At 40.0% G+C, this 23,552-nt stretch overlaps 1 protein-coding gene across 1 annotated transcript in view; it reads right to left on the bottom strand.

Annotated features, from left to right (window-relative positions):
* Nucleotides 1–15,349, bottom strand: part of MSL2 (MSL complex subunit 2) — a 38,388-nt gene extending 23,039 nt beyond the window's left edge. Inside the window, exon 1 of the mRNA XM_063114315.1 lies at nt 14,243–15,349. Within this exon, the coding sequence (XP_062970385.1) occupies nt 14,243–14,384 (142 nt within the window). The 5' untranslated portion in view covers nt 14,385–15,349. The remainder of the gene's footprint in view (nt 1–14,242) is intronic.
* Between the last annotated feature and the right edge of the window lie 8,203 nt (nt 15,350–23,552).

The raw sequence follows: 23,552 nt of genomic DNA, 5'->3' as shown, positions 1-23,552 counted from the left end.
GCCGAGCCGGGCTGGAGCCGCCACCACCTGAGAAAATGGAGGCAGCCCCAGGGCCAGTGAGGCAGGCAGAAGCCAGGCGGGCGTCCGCCCCCCCCCACGAGCAGGGCCGGGCCGGGGTCACTCACAGGGCTGTGCCGGGTCGGGCGGCTCCCTCTCTGCCTCTGCGTCGTCACCGTCCCCATTCTCGGCCGCCACCGCCACCTCGGGCTGCTCAATCAGTCATGCGGCTCAGGCGCTCCCAGGAATCTTCTTTTATGCTGGCCTGAAACCTCGAATCCTGAATATGGCAGCTGGCCGCCTTCAGCGCGGCCCCGGCCTCCGGGATCCTGGCAGCGTCAACAGCGGCCCAGCGCCGTGTTCCGTGTTTAGAGACTCGCTTTTGCAGCTAAGAAACAGTTATTTTCCTGCTCCACACTTCAAAGCTGTTGCCTGTAAATGAGGCAGCCTCTCCTGCCAAGGGCAAAGTGGCGGTCAGCCCCCACAACCGGCCACCAGCAGCGGTCCTCCCTTAAGAGACGGCAAGAGGAAGGTCCACAAGTTTCCCGGCTGCCTAAGGCCCAGTGGCCGCCTTTTCCACCTCAGCTACTCAGCGCCAACCGCCGCAGCCACCGCCATCTTAGGATCCCTCCACTCCATCATTTAAAAAGGCATTCTTGGACCCTTTTTACATCTCTAAATTACAGCACCCAAATTACATCCCAATATTAATCATGCCTAGTATGTCTCCACTTGGGAGAGCGTGGTGCTGACAACACCAAGTCAAGGGTTAAGATCCCCTTACCAGTCATCTTTTTTTAAATTAAAAAAAAAAAAATTGATTCATAGCTTAACTACCAAACATTAATCAATAAACTAACAAAATCAAGATCTAAATTTCCCAAATTGGTGTTCCATGGAAACAGAGGCTTGCTTTATTACTACCCTCTTGGATAATCATCCCAAAATACATTAGCATCTTAAAAGTGAATACTACAGCTATCAAGAAACCTGCTTACACAGCTTCTCTGGCACAAATTTACAGACACACAGTCTTTTCTTAAAAGTATACCTATTAACCACACACAAGGAGTATTACAAGGCAGCACTACTGTCATCCAAGGGTTAGTATCAGAATCAGGTCCTTCTCTAGATCTGCCTCAATATCTGGAGATGCTGCCCGGGAATGTGTATTTTTTGAAAGCTTCCCAAATACAACCAAGATTAGGAACCACTAAAGATATCTTAACCTTTTTTTTTCTTCGCCGTGAAGCCATCTTTCACAGTAATAAGAATTCCTGGGGAATTTTTCTAATTGTGTCAGAATTTAAGGGGAAAATGTAATAAAGTGATTTTAAGAAAAGAAAAACTATTTTTAATCAGCATATAACTAATGATTATACATACTATAAAGTTCATTTTAATGAAGCATACAAAGAAAAATTTTGACTTCCCACTAACAAGGGCTACTTCTTATTTAAATTACGTAAAATAATGCATTTTAGTGACGTATCTACTTGAAAATGACTTATATCTTGTTTGTAAACTCATGAATGCTAAAATTGCAGGCTAAAATTGAATACATTATGCAGGAACAAAACTGCATATACAACCTGGTGCTTGGAATTCTTATAGTTTCTACTAAAAAAATTTAATATTTTTGTGCTTTGTTACTTAAGTGATGAACTACAGGCTTCAAATTGGTATCTGCAAACACTTCAGATAACACACTGCAAGTGTAAGTAGTCTTCAGTCTCTAAAAATAAAAAACCATACTGGGTAGCACTGTAGTTTCTCTTTTAAACATTGCTTTTTGAAATATTACCAATACCTCATTGAGATACAGGATGTTAGTCCAACACAGACAACTTACAGAGATAGGTAACAATAATCATCAAGCAAATATTTATGATCATTTATATTTTTATGCTTATTATGTAGTATTTCAATATCAACCATATTTTCTTACTGTTTCTTGACTCTAAGCATCTGAATGGATATACAAAGAAGTGAAACAACATGACTAAAAGTTAACGAAACACATGACCAAGAATTAAAACAATTTAAAACCCACATGGCAGATAGGTTTCAGCTGAATTATTAACTGGTTATGGCACCACCATTTGCCCCAATGTTCATTTGACACCTCTTCAAATTACCTCATTTTAAAAGGAAAAAGAACATAGCTAATTGTTTTATCTTTTTTTAAAATAGAAACCATTTACTACATGAACACTGTGGAACACCTTCTTGAGCCCAATTAAGTTTGGAAAACTGTTCTAGAGATGCATAAGTGGTAAGCTACAATCAATTGTTCATAACCCCATCTAGCAAAATGTTTTAAAATCAAAACTTGGAAAACGTGGGACGAAAACACTGAAAGCAGCTTTCAATACTTTTGCAACTTTAAGGAACAAATCTAAGTTTTAGTTGTTACAGAACTGTCCAGTAGAACTTTATGCAGTAATGGAAGTATTCCACATCTGCAATGTCCAATAAGATAGCCAATACCCACTTGTGGCTACTGAGCACTTTAAATAAATGTAGCTAATTATAACTGATGAACTGAATTTTAAATTTCACTTAGCTTTAATTAAATAAAATTTAAATTGTCACACATGGCTAATGGCTCTATATGAGTGTAGGTTAGAATGTGATCTTACACTGCTTCCAGACAAAAAATGGAATAATGAGATTTACTCTCCTGCCTGAAACAATGATTTCCAAATAATTGGGCAACAGGCAGCACAGGACAGTAAACCCTGAGAGCGGAAACAAATGAGGTGAGCCCTCCAACTGCCCCAGCTTACTGCCTGGGAAGTTTTCAGGCCAAAACACAAGCCTGGTGTCTCCCTGAGTTGAGAAGACAGAGCTGGAAGGCCCAGGTAGCTGAACTTTTCAGGACGGAGAATCAGAAATTAGAGAGCACCACAAAGAAAAAGGTTCAGAAATTTGCACAAGATCCCTCTCAAGTATTCACCTGAGTACGGATTAGCACATGAATATGAGGAAACTTCCCAAGAACCCCCAGAAAGGAGCAGAGGAAACAATCCCCTTAACTCAGAGATGCAGCAGAATAAGTCCTGCTCCCACCACTGAGAGAGAGAAACCTCATAATTCACAAGGTATCAGAGTAGTTAAAAGTTTCTTGCCTCAGTCGTACAGAAAAATTAGCTCCTAGACTGAAGGCTGTTATTGTCCTGCCTGCCTAATGAAAGCTTAAAAACAAGCCTCAAAAGGATCAAATGGTCTCCAAGTAACAACTTCATCCCAGGACAAACCTCAAAAATATTTATACTATGGAAAAAAAAAAAATTCATCTACAAGATAAAACAATATTTGACATCCAATCAAAATAGGCCAGGCATGCAAAGAAGCAGGAAAATAAAACCCATTATGAGCAGAAAAACCAGTCAAGAGCAAAACACTCAGAAATGACATAGATAATAAAATTAGTAGACAAGAACATTAAAAATAAATTATAACTATATTCCATAGATTAAAAAATGTTTTATGTACCTAATAACAGAGCTTCAAAATACATGAAGCCAAAACAAAAACAACAAAATACATGAAGCACAAACCAATAAAACTCCAAAGAGAAACTGACAAACCTATATAATAGAGATTTCAACACTACTCTCCCAATTGACAAAACTAACAGAAAATCATTAAGTACAGACAAGATTTGAACACCACCATCAACCAACTTGTGAAAATGTTTTAACTAACGAGAACACTGTAAACCAATAACTGTTCTCTGACTCCCAAACAAGATAAAGCAATCCTGATTATTATCCAGGTAACAAGGTTTCACAAAATATTTCAAGATCCCAACAACATTAGAATTCTATGGTTCTAAACAGTGTACAGACAACAAGAAGGGGCTTTTATAAATCCTCCATTCCTGAGGATTACAAACCCAAATGCTTAAAGGGGCAAGGAGGTAAAGTTTAAAGAAAAAGAAAATTGACAAAGGCTGAATGTGATCAATAGCAAACTGGAGAGAGCATACACTCACCCTCAAAATGAAAAACCCCTCTCAACTCCAGTCAATGATCCTATGACATGAGGGAAAGTTGAACCACTGTTTCGATTTCTACGTGAACTCTAGATTTAGAAATGCTGACCACCAATTCAGTAAACTTTGAGCCAAACTAGGGGAAAGAAATGCCTAAGAGCCAAATTCACAACCAAATTTCTGCTCTAGCCCAACAATCTCATCTTATAAAAGAAACAGAAATATTAAATACTTTGTCCAAATCATCAAGGCCATAACCCCATCTGGCAATATCTAAAATACTGTGGACATGGACACAAAAGTCCACATTTTTAGAGGAAACTGAAACCGGGCTGTTGCCCATGCAGGTAACTTAGTGATGCTTAACTTCTCAGGAAACACACAAAAACTGATTTACAACACCTATAGGGCAAAAATTTATCAAAGGCCTTCTGAATTGGTCCAGAGGACAAAATTAAAATTAGCAGGAGATAGCTACAGATAATGTAACTTGAGCAAAATGGAAGCAAGTTAAAAAAAAAAAAACTTAAAAAACAGCAGTAGGGTTGGCCAGTTAGCTCAGTTAAAGCACTGTGCTGATAACACCAGGTCAGGGGTTCAGATCTCCATATCTGTCACACACGGAAAATAAAATAAAATAATTTTTTTAAAGTTGTCAAATAATGATGTGACAAGAGCTGAATAGTTAGCTCACTTGCAATAGCATGGTGCTGGTAACACCAATGTCAAGGGTTCGAATCCCTGTACCAGCCAGCCACCACCACCACCAACAAAAAAATGACACAGCTATTTCGCAGAGTAGTTAGCTCCCTCCACCAGAGGTATTCAGGAAAAGGCTGATGAGCTTTCAGGAATATTTCAGAACTGATTATGTGGTGAAAAAATGGCTATATGATTTTATGGTCCTTTCTGCCTAACACTATGAATTCTCACCATGATGAATAATCTAGTAATATCTTCTAGTTAAGACCTATGTAAAACACTGAGCTGGCAAGCTCAATGACACCATGAAGAGGCCCCTGAGACACCCTACAGCTACTGGTGATGCTGTAGTCACACCCTACATTATAGCCTGAGTATGTTCAGGCACAGGCTAGACAACTAATTGATTAACTATAGAGGAGATTCAGAAATCCATCAGAAGGAAGCCTGAATTTGAATGCTCCCTTCTAATCTCACATCCCCATATTATATATAGCCAGGTCCCAAATTTCAGAACATCAGACAGATTTAAACTTCAAGGGAGTGGAGTTTAGCAGGATTCATAGGAAATCAAAAACCCTCAAGTTATATACCTGACCCCCCACATCCACTCTAAGTGTGCTCTTAATTGTCTGCATAAAGAATTTTAAGCCACCTGACTTTGCCAGAAAACATGATTTATTTCCAAATTTGAAACAAGACAACATTTTTAAATGCATATTTTTCTGACTGTTATAATAAAGTAGAGAAATGCTAGCTGATAGGCAACTACAGTCGCACACACAAAATACACTGGCTACACCATGACATACAAACAGTTGAGAAAACAAGAGATGCTAACTCTGCAAAGATTCAAGAAGGTTTCTGGGGTAGAAGGGCAACAAATGAAGATAATTCTGCTGAGATATTATGGACTGAATCAGAGCAAGAAAAAGATGAGATAAATGGCCAGATATTCAGTAATTAAAATGAAAAACTTATTAAAATTAGTTTCCTGACAATGGAACGAAAAAATAGTCTTTTAAAAGAAAAAAAACAAAGTAACAAATTAAATGGATATGGAGAAGTCAGAGGTGACTGCTGGACACAGAAAAATAAGAGAAATTAGAATAAAGATTTTTAAATATTGCTTTTTAAGATAAAAGATAAAATTTTTAAAGTACCTAACTCACAAAAACAAATTTAAATTGCTCATACATAAAAGTCACTGAGCAAACTCTGAGGGAAGAATCAACTGAGAGAAATCAAGACAGTTTAAGAGGCATTAACAAATTAGTGATGGCATGTTATCAATGCACACACAAAACAAGGAGTATAAAGAAAGGGGGAGGATTACATGTTCAAATTAATTTAAGAGACTGAAAAACCACAACCCCAAGATTCAAAAGTTAATGTTGTTTTACTATATCAAATAGTATATAAAATTATTTCAGAATCAAAATTTCCAGGGAAGGGCATAAGATAAAATTTTTAGACTATGTGTTTATTCTTTTTTGACCAGTAAGGGGATCACAACCCTTGGCAAGGTGTGGTCCGCACCATGCTCAGCCAGTGAGCGCTCCAGCCATCCCTATATAGGATCCAAACCCGCGGCCTCAGCGCTGAGCGCAGCACTCTCCCGAGTGAGCCACGGGCTGGCCCCTATGTGTTTATTCTTGTCTAACAGTTCCCATAATACTTCCTCACTAACCCCAAACCCCAGGTTCCATTAAATTATTCAACACCACCTCATCCATCTCTTCATTCTCCTCAGGCCCACACCTTATCTGCTCAATTTCCTATCTTAACTACCTTTTCCAAGCACCTGATCTCTCTAGTGCTTCAATACCACATTGTTAAAATCCCTGAAAAATATTTTAATTGACCTTTCCTTATATTATTTCAATCCTAGCCTAAACTCTTCACGCTCCCCGCAAAATCAATGTCTTTCCTGACTTCATTTCTGAAATGAATTGTGTCACTTTTTGACTTCTTCCATCTTTCCCATTCATCTGCATTAACTGCCAGGTTCTCTCAGTTCTTCAACATAATTCAGTACATTTTTATCTAGTATATACTATGTGAAAGCACTATCCTACACATGTTTATAAATTTAAGAGTAGGTAATATCTCATTTAATCTACTCATAGACAGATTAAGTCCAACTATGACAAAGTATAATACAGTACATATCAAAGAATTAACATATTATGGAAACCATAAGGATGATGAAATTTTTCCCTTCATATTATCTTAGGTTGTTCCCTTTCTTTCCACTCCCATCACTCTGTTCAGGCCTCTATCTAATATGAATACATCTGTTATCCTTCCTACATGGGTTTCACCCAACTGTAATCAATCAAACCCATAATCTTTTCTAAAACAGAATTTCAATCACATCACTCGCCTACTTAAATTTTATTTCAACAACAATGATTTGCAAGTCTCCCTCCCTATCAAGATGGGCAGTTAAAATGCAGATTACTGTGGCCCACTTGGGAGAGTGTGGTGCTGATAACACCAAGGCCAGGGGTTCGGATCCCTATATAGGGATGGCCGGTTTGCTCACTTGGGAGAGCGTGGTGCTGACATCACCAAGTCAAGGATTAAGATCCCCTTACTGGTCATCTTTTTAAAAAAATAAATAAATAAAATAAAATGCAGATTACAAGGCCTTGTCCACAGAGATTCCAATTCAGTCAGTCTGATGGGATGATTAGGAATCTTAATTTTTATTTTGATTAAGGTGCAGAGCACACTTTAGAAAAAACAGGTCTGGCTGATTGGTCAGCTCAGTTGATTACAGCATGCTGCTGGTAACACCAAGGTGCAGGGTTCAATCCCTGCACTGGCCAGATGCCAAAAAAGAAAAAGAAAAAAGAAATTAAAAACATAGGTCAACGGGGAGAATGTCAAATTCCTTAGCCTGGCATCAAGGCTCCCCATATAGAAGGTCCCTGATTAACCACCATATGGCAAGGGCTCTCCTACAAGAACTCTTCCTTCCAGATAAACTTGATTTCCTGCTGCCCAAATAAGCCATTTTCTCCCTCAATCCTTACTGAAAATGTCCACTAACTTCACCATTCCTCTTGACCCACTTCAAGCTCCAGAGTTCCTAGGTCTCACCAGACTGAAACAATTTCTCCTGTCCAATTCTACAGTTCCATACTGCCTGCCACAAACTATGACTTAAACTAGTATTATTATTAACTATGCAGTTGATTATATCATATGAAAAATGACTGTGAATCAAACTTCTTCATTTCTCTCAGCACCCAGAACAATGCATTTAGGGAGTCCTAAGGCAATTTCATCTTGTATAAGCACACCCAAGAAAGAACAAGTATTTTAGAAGTAACTTTTAGAATACTAAAAGAGGAAACTGTAAAAATAAGATTTTTCTTAGGAAAAGAGACCAAAGTTAAACATATCTGAAATTTTTAAAAAGTGTATCTGCCGAGAAAATTACTAACTAAACACCATTCTTCCTTACCAGTCTACTAGATAAATGCTCGCTGAAGAATTTTTCCCAGAGCAGAAAGAACAGGTGAACTTAAGTCCCAAGAAAAAACTGGTAAACCAAACTCTGCTTTAACACCAATCAGGTCTGCCTAAACTTTGAGCCAAATAGCAATTCAAAAGCAAATTAAATAGAGAGAAAAACACTTTTACAGTTAATTTCTGAAATTTTTATATGTGCAAAAATGTTAAATTACAAGATTTCTATCAGGACAATTGAGGTTTGGTATAGCACAAGTACCTCTATCCCAGCGCTCATCCAATAATTCCTGGTTACTTATCTGTCATCCCCATAACACTAATTATACAAGCCAGGGCCACTGTCTTGAATCTTTCTATTCCAGCATCTAGAACAGCATCCGTGATTAATAAAGATGTAATGAGTGAAACAGCAAAGTTTTCAAAATAAAAAATAATAGTGATTCTCCAAAGACGATATAAAAAACGGCCAACAAACACTTGAAAAGATGTTCAAATCACTAATCATCAGAGAAATGCATATCAAAACTGCAATGAGATATCACTTCACACTCATTATGATGCTTACTATCAAAACAACAAAAAATAACATGAGCTGGTAAGAATGTAGAGAAATTGGAACCCATGTGTACTTTTGGTGAGATTGTAAAATGGTGCAACCACCATGGAAAACAATATGGAGGTTCCTCAAAAAATCAATAACATAACTACCATACTGTTGTGGATTGACTGAACTGTGTCCCCCAAAATTCATATATTAGGAGTTTAATTCCCACTGTAACTGTTGAGGGTGGGAAATGCTAATATGATAACTGAAGGGTAGGGCCTTGAGAGGTGACTAGATTGTAGAACCATACTGTAGTGAATGGATTAATAATGGTGGTCAGGGCCATGGTTCTGAGGGCTTTAAAAGGAGAACATGTGACAGTTTCTACCTCTCTTTGCTCCCCCATTTCTGCCATGTGAGACCCTTGCATCGCTGTAAATTATGCCACCACCAATGAAGACCCTCACAAGACGTGTTCCCTGGACTGTGGATTTCCTAGCCTCTGAAACTGTAAGCAATAAATTCCATTTTCTTACAAATTACCCAGTTCCAGATATTTTGTTACAAGCAACAGAAATGGACTAATACACATATGATCCAGCAATCCCACTTCTGGGTATATACCCAAAAGAATTGAAAGCAGAGTCCCAAGGACATATTTGCACACTCATGTTCATAACAGCAATAAACGCAACAGCCAAGCGGTAAAAAGCAACCCAAATGTGCAGATGAGTGGATAAACAATGTTGTATATACATACAATGGAATATTATTTGGCCTTAAAAAGTAAGGAAATCCGGTCACATGAAACAACATGGACAAAACTTTAGGATATTATACTAAGTGAAATAAGCCATTCACAAAGAAGATAAATCCAATTCCACTTATATGAAGTATTTACAAGTAGTCAAATTTATAGAGACAGAAGTAAAATGGTGCCAGGTGTAGGGGGAAATGGGGAGTTATTAATGGCTACAGTTTCAGATTTTCAAGATTTTCTTCACAACAATGTGATGAATTGTACATTTAAAAACAGTTAATGATGGGCTGGCTGGTTAGTTCAGTTGGTTAGGCGTGGTGCTGATAACACCACGGTCCAGGGTTCGATCCCTGTACTGGCCTGCTGCCATAAAGAAAAAAAGTTAACGGTAAATTTTAGCTTATTGTTTACTGCAATATAGAAAGCATTTTTAATAAGAGTGATTTTAAGTAGAAGAAAATAAATTTGAAGTATTGAACTCATGTTTGAGGAAAAACAAATATTAAAACATTAATATAACATTTGCATACAATTAGTCAAATTTAGCCTCCTCCATCTAAAAGAAATGTAGTTTAAAATAAGTTAAGGTTATATGTTCAAATGACATATCAGAAGATTCTCGCTATTTATAAATTATTATTTGCTCAATCAGAAAGTAAAGTTTTCTGCTAAAAAATGAATCAGAATTCTAGAGCTGGAAGAGATCCCTGACTGATTCTTCCACTAAATCCAACGTAGGTCCCCAACAGTTCCCGCAAGCAATAACAAAATAAGGAAAAATTGGAAAAATGAAAGTTTTCTTTCATAAAGCTAAATACTTAATTTTAAGGGATATTCTATATTCTGAAAGTACATCCTTCCTACTTTGATGATGCTGGTAAGTTCTCTTTTCAATGGTACAAGCAGTCATCCATTTAACAAATTAATATCTGCCAAGCCTGAGACTGTCAGGTAGAGATAACGATGGTGAACAGAACATGCAAGCCTCCCACCCGTAGGGAACCACCTACATTATAGTGGAATGTAAGAGAAGCAGTAATAAGATGACAGGGTTTTGTTTTTAAGTATTTAACACACAAAACAAAAAGACGGTCACCATATATCACTGGGAAAAATTAATCTCCAGTGCCTTCCTATTTTATAAATGAGGAATAGGATGTCTTAAAGGTCCACAACTACATATTCAGTAAATCCAAAGCCAAAAAAACTTTGTTTCTAGATTGATTAAAGCACCAGAAAAATATTCATGTGCCTGAGTAGAGATTTGACCATGATAATGTAAAAGTCTTCAAATATCTCCAAATATCCCCAAGAATAATATTTTTCCATTTAACATGCCCTTACAGTTCTAACAGGATTTAAATCTATATATGAAACTTGTTAAATCATTTAAACACTTACAAGTTTAATGAAAACTTAAAATCCCTAGGGCAGAATTTATCAAGTCTAATGCCATCAAAAGAAAAAAACTCTACTTCCTGATAAAGCAAAGCCAACACTTAGAAGAGGAGCAAGGAATTGACACTTAGATATAGTACCCATACTGATGTCTGAATCACTGTTTCTGTGGCCTACAAAGTGCAGTAATTCTCTGGACCACTGCTATCCCCATTCACTAGAAGGTTTAAATATACAAAGCAATTGAAAAAAACAGCTAATTAACATTTCAAAGAACAATGATAACAAAACCTGTAATTCCAGTGAATAATTTAGGTTTAACAATAATTGACCAGACAGTTTGGTACAATCTCTTCCCTCACCTCCTCCCACCTTTCTCTATTTCTGTGCAAAGGTGGGATATACCAACAAATATGTGCAAAGACAGTGGGGTCTGTAGACTTTTTCTCAGGGGTTCAAAAAGTTTTTTCAAAGGACTTCAAAATAAGGCCACACAGAACACAAACCTAGAGGAACAAACCTGAAGCAGATAAAGGAAACTGAGGCTAACATTAAAGCAATATGCCTATACAGTAAGTAGAAGAATCAAGATTTGAACCTAACTGCAAAGTTTGTAGGGCTTTTGCTTTCCCTCTCTCACCTCCTCTAGCTTTCTTCCTCTGAGTCTGTCATAAACACCTACATTCAAATCACTGGACAGGAGAGACAGGATGAAGTAGGAGAAACAAAAAAATGTACAAAAAATAGTACTTTCCCTAACAAGTTTATAAAATATAAGAATCAGACAGAAAAATTGCACTGGATGTTATAAGCACCTTATGACTAGAGCAAAGGGTTACAGAGAATCAAAGGAGGAAGACAACTTTCTGCTGGAATGAGCAATGAAGAATTCACTGAGGAGGGAGTGAGTTGAAGAATGAGACCTTAGAGAAAGGAGTACGTTTCAGGCAGAAGAAACTTCAGCTAGCAAAGGTAAGGAAAAGAGAAGGAAGATATAAGTCATGTTTGAAAAGGCAAAAACAATCTGGCTCAAGCAGAGAAATTATGTAAGAGCACAGTTGAATACAGGATGAAAAGTTAGGACTGGGTCAAATGTTAGAGAACTTGTTGAAACAAACTATCTGTTTAACAGCACCAAGATGGAATTAAATTTTATTTTTACATATTCATTACCTTCATGAAATAAAACTGCACATACATGCATTAATTTGAATGAGTTTATGCTTTGGGGCCAAGTAAAAAGTCTAGGAAAGTACATGCTACAAAGATGATTAAATGCTGGAGCTGAATTTAAATAACTGATTTTTCCTCCAATCTCTTGATAGCTACAGACTTATGTCCAAAGAGATGGGAAGGGAAAAAACTTGAACCTACATCCATATTACTGAAAGTTCATGCCAGCTAACTCTATTATGAGATGTAGAACCCACCAATCTTCTCCCTAGGATGATGGGGGCTTGAACAAATGGGAATAATTACAAAGCCCTACTGTCAGAAAAATTCCCCTAGTGTTGCCAACTGGTTAAAAGATAATTTAAAAGGCTACAACTGGACTTTTTAAAATGTAGCTTTATCTTAATGTCATTTCTTAAACTTGAGGTTAGAATTCGGGAAAATGTTCAACTAGACCACCACTATCTTGAAGCTATTGATAACTTAAAGAACTACCATTCAAAACTCCCACTTCCCCCTTAGAGAGCTAAGTCTCACACACCTAGTAAAAAGGGGATCTACCAGATTTGCAAATATTACCTGACATCACCACTCTCTATTGCTGTTTCTGCAGGACAAAGTGGGCTGCCATATGCCCTTCCTTTACTTTACCATAGCAGCACCACCACCCCTCTCCTCCGAAAAAAGAAAAAAAAAAAAAAAAAAGTCTGTGGAGAAGGAAGTTATGGCAGCTCCATTTCCTCAATCTTCAAACCATCAAAAGCTGTGAGGACATAACAAGAAGCACTTATAAATGCAGGAGTAGGGTAAGGGGGTGCCATGAAACCAAGCAAATTCTCCACTCACATTTGTAAAACTTAAACTGAAAGGAAACTTTTAATCTAGCCCAAAGCTCTCATTTCCCAGGGAAGGTAAGTGATTTGCCTTGGGCAACTGCTTCTCTATAAAGGTGCTAAGTGTCTGTTACCAATCATGGTGGCACGTAATCGCTTACTCAGTTGGTTAAATTTAAATGAGATTAAGTACCTGGCATGCAAAAAAAGAAAAACCACAATCTTCACTCTTATGCACCTTCTCAGTATCTTGCCTCACAGATATCCAGAGAATACCGGATGAATCTCAAAAGAATAGTATTTCCCCATTCTGCCACTGCTGTCGCAAAATTACTCTTCTTCCTTTACCTTATTTTAAGTGGAAGCCTGAAACGGCCTGAACTTCTCAAGTTCTAACTGAACAAGTGGATCGACAAAATCTCAAAATTTGGAGTAGTATAAGAATATTACAAGGAGCATATATATTACTGCAACGGAGCATATTGTATATACTCCGCATAATTACCCTTTCCTTTCCATTAACTTTTCAGCCTAGGTGGTTTTTTTTTGAAAAGCAAGTAATTATTATACATGCACAGTTAACCCAAGTTATTATTTTTGAGACATTTCGATTAGACAATTTAGCATAGCTCTCTTCATGTCTTAATAACTTAAAAGGACCCTACCCACCACGAGTTAATGTTTTTTTGAACAAAAACCTCTAAAATAAACCCCTACCAGGCCTCAGTATATTAAAACCACAAAATAAGCAAGAAAAGTAATCAGTAAAAATCCCACCAGCTAACATGCACTTAGAGTATCATCAGCCTTCTTCGGCTCACTGTTAACCGTCAAACAGTCAAAGCATTTGTGAAGTACCTGGGGGTGGGGGGGAAGTTCCCCACCGAGTTCTCCGGCTGCGGGTGCGTCAGATTATACCACCACCCCCACATAACGCCAGTTTAGGGAAATGCAAACACGCCATATGTACATGTTTCAATCACGTTTAACCACGTTTAACCACGATAGGTATGAAATCAACTCCTGCAGTAAAGGGTGTGAAAAAAAAAAACAAAACAGCAGCAGCAGCAGTGTGCATGCATATTTAAATACCATCACCAAATGAACCGAGGCAAATTAAACCGTTTTGGACGTTAAGGCCGCTGTACAAAGCGGTTTGAAAGAGTTCTCTGCCTTTCTGAAATGCCGAGCAAAAGTCCCTTAGCGAGTTTCAAAACTAATAACCGTATACCACTACACAAATAACAAAAGCTTAACACGAACTACCATGCCCTTAAACTGTTCACGTTACCACTGCCCAGAAGGCTTTTTTAAAGCAAGCAAGGAAAAAGGACCAGTAAAATGCGTCTCACCGCAAACACAGCACGAAAGGGACTGTCGGAAGTAAGGCAGGAGCCTGTTAATCTCTGTAAAAGCCTTGGGGTCTCCGGGGTCGTAGTTGAGCACTAGGCGGCTCGCGGAAATGTAGAGAGCAGTAGCATTCACGGGGTTCATTGCAGACACTTCGACACCAATGGCTCCCGGTCGAAAAGAAATTCCGGATCCAACTTTGTAAGCAGCCAGAGAACAATGGCGAATTCGCAACAATTCGGAAGATATCAGAGTAAAACCATTGGCCAAGGTAGTAACCAAAATCCGAGCAAGTTTGTGGAGCTGAAGCAATCCTCCCAAACATGGGGCCCTGGCGCCCCTCCTCCGTCCCTGAGACTTCCAGACCCAAAAAAGAAAAGAGAGAAACCAGCGTTCGAGTTCGTCCGGAGCGGCCCCGGAGCGCAGAACGCGGCGGCTTGGGCGTTCGGGCCGGGACTCGGCGCTCAGTCTAGCCCCGCGGCTCGGCGGGCGGCCTTCGCTCGAGCTGCATCTCCGAACGCGAGGCACCTCCTCAGGTCGAGCTGGGGGACGCTGCAGCAGGTCCCGGCCGGGTCCGAGAGGCTGCACGCTTCTCACGGGCTGCAGGGCTCCTTACTCCATCACAGTGCCTGGCGCGGAGGCAGCGGCGACGGCAAGGACTGCGGCTCGGGCGTCGGCTTTCCGACCTAGTGCAAGAAGCTGCGGCAGAGGCAGAGGTTGCTGCTGCGACTGGCGGGGACCGCCGCCGCTCTCTCCATATCGGAAGCCGGGCCCAGACTGTGCCCTGGCTCTCCGCCCCGGCGGTTGCAACCCGCTGCTCCCTGAGGTGGCGAGGCGGGCAGAGTCGTCCCCCACCCGAGAGGGGAGGGCCGGGAGGAAGTGCGCGGGCCGCAGGCGGCGGGCGGGAGGGAGCGGGGAGCAGGCCCTGCCGGGCCGCGGCGGCGCCCCTCGCTCCTCAGTCGCACACTCCGGGGTCACCAGGCGCAAGCGCCGCCCCCTCACTGCCCGGCCATTTTTTCCGCGCGGCACACACAGACAACCCCTCCGCCAAGCACGACGGCCGCCGCTGCCGCTGCCGCTGCCGGAGGAGCCCGCTCGGCCGCGGCTGAAGCGAGGGCTCACCGCCAGGCCCCGCCGCCGCCCAGCGCACACAGCAGGGCCCCGCCGCAGGCCCCTCCCCCGTGCCTCGCCGCCCTCACCACGACTCCACGCGCCACTCTAACTTGGTAGGGCCCGGACTGCTGCAGCTTTAATGGATCCCGTGGGCTGTGCGGCGCCTCAGGCCCTGCTGGCGAAGACGACCGTTACCCCAACGGGCAAAGCCACTGTCATTCCCGAGACTCCCCCGCCGCCGCCGTCGTCGCCAGCGCCCGCACGCATGCGCAGAGCACACTCTCACCCCTCCCCCCGCCCTTTCCTTTCCCTTCGCTTCCCTTTTCCTCTGCTTCTCCTCTAAGAACCTCTCCACACCCTCCCAGAGCTGCCGGCTCGCTCAGCACATGCGCACTCCACGACCCGGCTCCGCCGCCTTTCGCCCTTACGCGTGCGCCTTGACCGCCCACCCAGAAAACCGGATAAACACATCACCCCGTTCACGCCAGCCCCTCCCCGCTGCCAGCCCACCCTGGGCTCATTGCGCATGCCTGACTCTCCACTTACGGCTGTCAGAACGGAGCATGCTCCCTGTGAGCCACCGACTCTCTCGGCACCTCCCCCATGCTCTCAAATTCCCTTTCCTAGGCCTGTGGGCTGTGGAGAAGTATTCCTTAGCTGGCCCGTCCTTCCCTAGTGTGGGCCGTAGGCTTCCTGCATTGCCCTGCCTCGGTTCCCGCCGACGCCGAGGCCCGGCTGGGTCGCACCATGTGGCGCTCCGCACTGGCCCCAACGCCAGTTCCTTATCTTGACTGACCACTGTGTGAGGAAGTAGCCTCGCATGGCCTCAAGGTCCGCCCTGACGGCCTTTCTCCTGAACAGCGCATCCCGACCACCGAAAGGGCGCTGCCGTGGCTGGCTGGTTCCAGCCGAGCAGGGAAGGCGAGCTGCGATCAACGTGGCTGCGCGCCTAGCTGACGCGCGGGCGGTGTTTGCTGGGTCAGGGCTGCGGGCCGCGTCTCCTTGCTGTCGCCAGCAGTCCGAGGTCCCTAAGGCCAGGCAGGCGGTCTGTACGGAGTTGGGGGCTCTCCTTCCCGTCAGAGCCGGGCTGTTCCCACGGCCTCTGGTCCTTGGGATTTGACGGACACGAGCAGCCCGGTCTTTCTGGGGCGCCTACCAGGACCGCGCCGAGCGCGTACGGACAGTCCAGTTTTAAAAACAAAAACTCTTTTAGTTCTTTTGAGATACCTAGCCCTTCTATGTGAACAGATCTCTTAAAGGACGCGTGGTCTTGCTCTAGAACGAACAGCAATCTTCAGAAGTGTCTGTTTTTTAAAACAGGCTTCTGCCTTATGTTTTTGCAGAAGACCAAGGACACTGGTATATAAACAAAAGCCTAACTTAAAAGATGATTCCCTTCCCCTCTCAAAGTACAAAATCTTTGAGTAGCACAAGTAGAAATAGACCGTAGGAACCATTTCTAAGCTCTGAACACACGAAAGCTCTTTAGCACAATTTTTTGCACACAGTAGATGCTAGGTGAAATTTATGATGTGTGTAAATCTCTTGTGGCACGTTATGTGTATGTATATACATATGTTTATAGATACGTGGCATATGTAAATGTGGTACATATTAGTTTTAGGGGCTTGACAGAATAGAAATGAATAGTTAAGGTATCAAGGGAACCCGTACAAACTCTGATACATAATTTCTATTACCATTTGAAGGCAAGGGTCTTTTTTAACAATGACTAGCATGTTATCAGCACTCATCTACTAATCAATAAAAATATAACTTCCTAAGTTGTATAGCAACAAGGCAGAAATTAAGCAAAGCTATGCAAAATGTATTTGGTACTCTTTAATGACATATTCTAAAATTCACTCTCACTTTTAAAAGTTCCATTTGCCAATTTTTTTTGGATGCGAAATCTTTTCTAAGCTCACCTTCAAATAAAATTGTTACACAGTTCTATTTTTATTCCAGACTCTAAGGTCTTCTCCCACAACACATAGGTTCTTCTCCCCCAGAGGAGCCAGGCGGAGAGTAAAATAACCAGCACTGTTTTCCATTCAGGCAGCATAAATTAGCAGTCACCCTAGGCAAGTGATTACTTGCAGGGCATTAACCTTGCTGATTTTCTCATAACTGGATTTTTTTAAATCTCTTGAGATATGCACACCCCAAATTAAGATTAATTCTATTGATGGTTCATTTGTGTTATGTGTGTGTGTGTGTGTGTGTGTGTGTGTGTGTGTGAGAGAGAGAGAGAGAGAGAGAGAGAGAGAGAGTAAAACCAGTTCTTTTTTAACTTCTGAAATTGGTTGCAAGTGGTGATAGATTATGGTACTTAGCGGTAAAGCATCTTGAAGTATGTTCCCTTCTAATAATTATTGGCTTGCTTGAGCCTTGCCTAAAAAGCAAACAAACGAATTATTTATAGACGACAAGGAGCTGGCTGGTTAGCTGAGTTGGTTAGAGTGCACCCTTCTAACACCAAGGTCAAGAGTTCGGATCCCCATACTAGCCAGCCACCAAAAAAGAAGAAAGTACCTGGATCGAAGATCATGTATAACTCAAATCCCTTAAACTATCAAGATAATTTTTCATATTTTATGTTTAATTGTTGTTTGCAAGTAAAAGTGTTGGGGTTGCCCGAACTAACAAAAATACAGGACACCAGTTAAAAATATTTTAATATGTTTTTTGTTTTAGGACAGCTTTGGATTTACAGAATTATTACACAGATAATTCTTGTATACCCTACACCCAATTTCCCCTATTATTAGCAACTTACATTAGTATGGTACATTTGTCACAATTAATGAATCAATGGTAATACATTAACTAAAATCCATACCTTATTCAGATTTCTTTAGTCTTTTCCTATGTCCTCTTCCAGTTCCAAATCCCATCCAGAATGCTACATTACATTTAGACATCAGGTCTCCTTATGCTCCTCTTGGCACCCAGTTAAATTATCATCTCAAACAACAAATAATTTTTACTATAGGTACATCTCATGCAAAATTTCAAAATAGTTATATCGTTATTCATTATTTACCTAAAACTTAAATTTAACTGAGCATTCCGTATTTTACCTGGCAATGTAAAGTAAATATACTTTGACTATAACCTTACATTATTTTCAACTTTGCCTTGGAAATCTTTGTGGACGGGGTTCTTTTCATTTCATGTATTTACTGAACCCCTGCTTTAGCAAAGCCCTGTGCCAGACTCAGGGTGGGCGGGTAAGACAGTCTCTGCCTTTAAGGTTCTAAGTATAAGAAGAGTAAAGGTCCTTTCTTATTCTGTTTTGAATCACCTAGAGAACTCAGCACAATTTGTCAGTCATGGTTTCTCATTCAAGTTAACCCCTCTGGACTCTCACTTAGTTCAAGTGCCTACCAGTGGATGTATAAATTGGTAGAATATTCCTGAAAGGCAACTGGCAATATTAAAATCTTATAAAATTTGCAGAGCCTCAGAACCAGCAGTTCCACTGCTAGCAATTATCCTAAGTTAGAGGTTTCCAAATGTTCTTGGTTCATGGTGCCTTTAGTGTCTCACTAATCTTTTCACAGCACCCTTAGGCCAAAAAAAATATGAAACAGTTTTTTAAATAGTTAGGTCCAAACACTCTAATGAGTATTTTTATGTCCTAACTTGGTATCTATTCAAAAAATTAATTCACATACATGGAAAGAAACAATATTTTTATTTCATTCTTAAATAACTATAATTTACTTATTAATAAAATTTATGTACCATTTAGTCATGTCTCAACTTCTCAAACCTTATGATCAGATTGGACATCAGCACCCTTATTTCCCAGATCACATTGATTTTTGTGCAATACTTGCTTTTTATCATAGCATCTGGAAAAACCCAGCTTTGCAAAGATATTTCCTCATTGAAAGGAATGTATGGTGATCTAATGTTGACACTGTGAACTACCCGGAGGTGGTAGTTCTCACAGTGTCCAACAGATGTCAAACATGCTGTATTTCCCTCAAAAAGTTGAAATATTCTCCAGCTTCCCTTCTCTGTGGCACTCTGGGGGCACCTTGGCACACTGTTTGGGAACCACAGATCTAGCCAATAATCTAGTGTATTAGTCTGTTTCTGTTGCTTATAATAGAATATCTGAAACTGGGTAATTTATAAAGGAACAGAATTTACTTCTTACAGTTTGACAGGCTCAGAAGTCCGAGGTCCAGAGAATACATCTGGTGAGGGCCTTCTTCTTCTGCAGAGTCCCTTGGCAAGCAGAGTATCACATGGCGAGAATGGGCTAAGTTAGAGAGAGCTAACCTCCTCAGTTGCTCTCCTTTTAAATCCATCAAAACCAGGACCATTACCACCCATTAAACCATCAATAGATTAATCCATTCATGAGGGTACAGTACTCACAATCCAATCACCTATTAAAGGCCACACCCTTCAATTACCATAATAGGATTTCCCACCATCTTAATACTGTTTCACTTAATACTGTTAAGTGTCTAATATGTGAACTTTTGGGGGACGCTTTTGACCTATAGCTTTATGAAAAGATTTTCATATAAGAATGCTATTAAAAAAGTAGAACAAATCCAAATTTCCAAGTTGAAAATAAACCTATATTATGGTATATCTACATAGTGAAATATTATATAGCTATTAAAAATGATGTAAAATGTATTTATCGCTTTTATTTATTTATTTATTTTGGCAACTGGCTAATACAGGGATCAAACCCTAGACGTTGTTGTTATCAGCACCATGCTCCAACCAAATGAGCTAACCAGCCGGGTAGATAATATATTTATTCACATGGAAAAATGTTCATACTACCTTAATTTTTTGAAAAGAAATTCTGATTAATGAAATCATTTTGGAAAAAATTAAATATCTGAGCATGGTAAAAAGACCATAAAGATATACAACAAAATATTAATTTTTTTTTTCTGAATAGTGGAATTGTCTGTATACCCACTTTGGTTTTTGTTTGTTGGCACTGGCCAGTATGGGGATCTGAACCCTTGACCTTGGTGTTACAACACCAACTGAGCTAACTGGTCAGCCCTGTATACTCATTTTGAATTAAAGCTTCTCTCTTCTATTTTCCAAGATTGCCAAGTACTTACTTCTTTCATTGCCACACTATGCTGCGGTTCTTGGTTTAGATTTGTTGTCTCCTCATGACACTACAACTGTTAGAAGGTCAATTTTCTCTGTCTTTGCCTTTCATCCTCATTGCCTAGCATAGGGTCTGACATATAATGAGAATTCAGTAATTGTTAAAATGATGATTAGTAGAAATGTGATGATGTAAGTAAAGCAAACAGTACAGTGTGTGGCACATAACAGGCATGGACAAATGTTTGCTTTTTCCTTGAGGAGAGACATAAAATGCATTACATATTAAAAGACAGTTCTTACTTCAGCTTGATCAATGTCATTTCCAAGGTTCCTAATAAAACCAAAAGTGTGGATTGATTTGAAACACTCAGAATATCAATCAACAAGTTTTTATTGATTGCACTCTGGCACTTTGGAGACAATGAAGTAAATGCAGAAGTAGTTGTAGTTATGCTTTCAAAGAACAAAGATCATACTAGCAGTAAGTCAGAGGGACTTTCTTCAGCAGTTAGGCCCTTTACAAAATTATGAAATAGCTAATGTTTGCCTTTTCTTTCCCCTCCTCTTTCACATTCCTTCCTCTGTTCTCTCCTTTTTCTTCCTCCACCAAAAACTCTTGTCTAGAGATGATGTTCCCTTTCCCACCTTTCCAATTGCATTCTCCCTGACTGCCTAGTTTCTCCACCCCATCACCTTCACCATTATAAGCATCCCTACCAAATTTTAACAAATGCTTAATCTACTGTCACTATGGAAAGCAATCAACGTAATTAACTTCAGTCTTTGGGAAAATGATACTAGCTTAATCTAAACTCAAGAAAATTCTTCAGAGACTGGCCAGAGTAACAGTTCTTCATAGGGAGCAGTAAACCCGATGAAATTAAACCAGGATCTAATCCAGACCAATCCTTCTGTCTTTTCCTGACCATTCTTTTCTTACTGTTACCAAACTTCTTCCTCCATCCTCTATTCTTTTAGCTGCAGTCATACCTGTCCCCTCTTCAGTCCTAGAGGCCTCAAGAATCACTTCCCTTTTCATATCAATTCCTGCTATTTTTTCTATGTCATTTTTCAAATCAATACATTTATCCATTCATTTCTTTCAAAACCATTTATTAAGCAAGTTTAGCACCCATTTGTTTTACACCTCTAATATGAAAATTGCTTTCAGCTTCTTCATTCCTAACTCTTGTCTTAACAAAGCAGCTTGCTTAATTGGTCATCCACCTAGCACACTGCCAGACACATATTAAGGTACCCACTAAATGTTACTGTTTTTATTCCCTAAGACACTTTCAACACTATTCAAGTGCCTATTAAGTTTGTCCATTCATTTATGCAACCAACATTTATTGCTGGTTAGATGCCAGGCATTCAGAATACAAAAGTGAATAATTCAACAGTTTCTAGCTCTCAAAGAGTTCACAGTCTAGTTGGCATGGCAGCTATGTACACAGCTAATTTATAATTTAGAGGAGTAAGATTTAGGGATGTACTCGATGCAAATCTAAAACATCTTAGCAGATATTTCTGTTACATTATAGGTTAAACAGGCTTGTGTGGACTTTCCTGTGAAAATAACTGCATTTATTCATAGCATTGTTTCTAAGGGAAAATGTGTTCTGCATTTTAAACAATCAATATAAAACTGAATTTTTGGAACACAGCCCATTTGTCCCTGGGGGCTATCTATGTTTCTATTATCTACCCACATCTGTCTTAGGACAGTTTACATCTCTTTACCTGTTCCACATGGCCTATGGTACTACCTGAGGGTTGCACAGTCTCATGGTCATCATGTTCTCATCATGGCTCAACAGTACATGTCTGAGATATCCTTTGCTCAAGCAAGTTAAGTCAAGCTGCTAGGACTAAAGTAGCCTCAGCCACTAAATTTGACTGTTCAGTGTTTCACTATTAGAAAAGATGGTGAGGAAGAATAAATCTAGTGAGTGATGAAAGCTTGGACTTGTTGCTATGTAAAATGAGAGGGAATTGATTCGGGACATAAAAAGGAATGCAGGAATGGTTTTTAAAGGGTATATCTCTTGGATAAAATAGGATCTCCAAAGGTATCTAAGTATACTCTCTTGGATAGTAAAAGTTTAAAAAATGGTCTTTGCAACTGAAAGACAGACGAGGTTGGAATTGAAGATTTCTAACCTAAAGTTAAGCAAGCTAAATTTTGTGAGTCAAACTGTCCTTGTTATTCCTGAGCTTTGGGAGGTGGCATGGGACAGTAGAATAAGCATGAACAAATCCTTATTCTGATACTTACTGTATAGATTTAGGAAAAAGTATTCATGCTGTCTGCACCTTGGTTTTTTAATCTGTAAAATGGGGATAATAATACTTTCCTTGAAGGGTTAACAAGGCAGGTCATATCTTCATCAAATGTGTTTCTAACACAGGCACTATGGATAGATGAAAAAGGCAATCTCAAGGGGTTCCAGGCTACTGACTAAGACAGAAATAAATATACAGGTATAATGCAATGGAACAAGTACTTCAATATGGTGCTATAAAAGCATAGCAAGAGACACCCAAGTAGACCTTAAGGCTCAGAAAAATATGGAGGAAGTGATATATAAAATGTGACTTGACAGATAAGTAGGAAAAACAGAGGAAAGGCAGGAAGAGTCTCTAGACAAAAGCAATAGCATATAGAAAAGCCTAGAGAAAGAAGCTTATGTATGTGAGAAACGTCATCATGTAGTTGAATATGGCTAAACTATACATAATACAAGGGGGAAAATGATGAGAAATCAGGTTAGAGTAATAAGCAGAGAGCAGATTACAAAGAATTTTACCAATGTTCTGAGAGCCATTCTAAGGGTAATGTGGCTTCACAGAAAATAGATTGAGGTGGGGGGATTAGAAGCTGAGAGACCAGTTAGGAAGCTAGTGCAAGACCAAAAGATGATCTTACCCGGGGTGGGCAGATTACAGCCCAAAGGCCAAATCTGGCACCCTGCCTATTTTTGTATGGCCCACGAGATAAGAATATTTTTTACATTTTTAAATGGTTTTAAAAAATAAAAATAATATTTCATGGCATATGATAATTAGATGAAATTCAAAGTTCAGTTTCCA

This window comes from Cynocephalus volans, chromosome 11 (genome assembly GCF_027409185.1).
Source record: "Cynocephalus volans isolate mCynVol1 chromosome 11, mCynVol1.pri, whole genome shotgun sequence".
Classification (NCBI taxonomy): Eukaryota; Metazoa; Chordata; class Mammalia; order Dermoptera; family Cynocephalidae; genus Cynocephalus; species Cynocephalus volans.
Note: the sequence above shows the minus strand (reverse complement) of the source record. Positions and strands in the feature narration are given on the sequence as shown.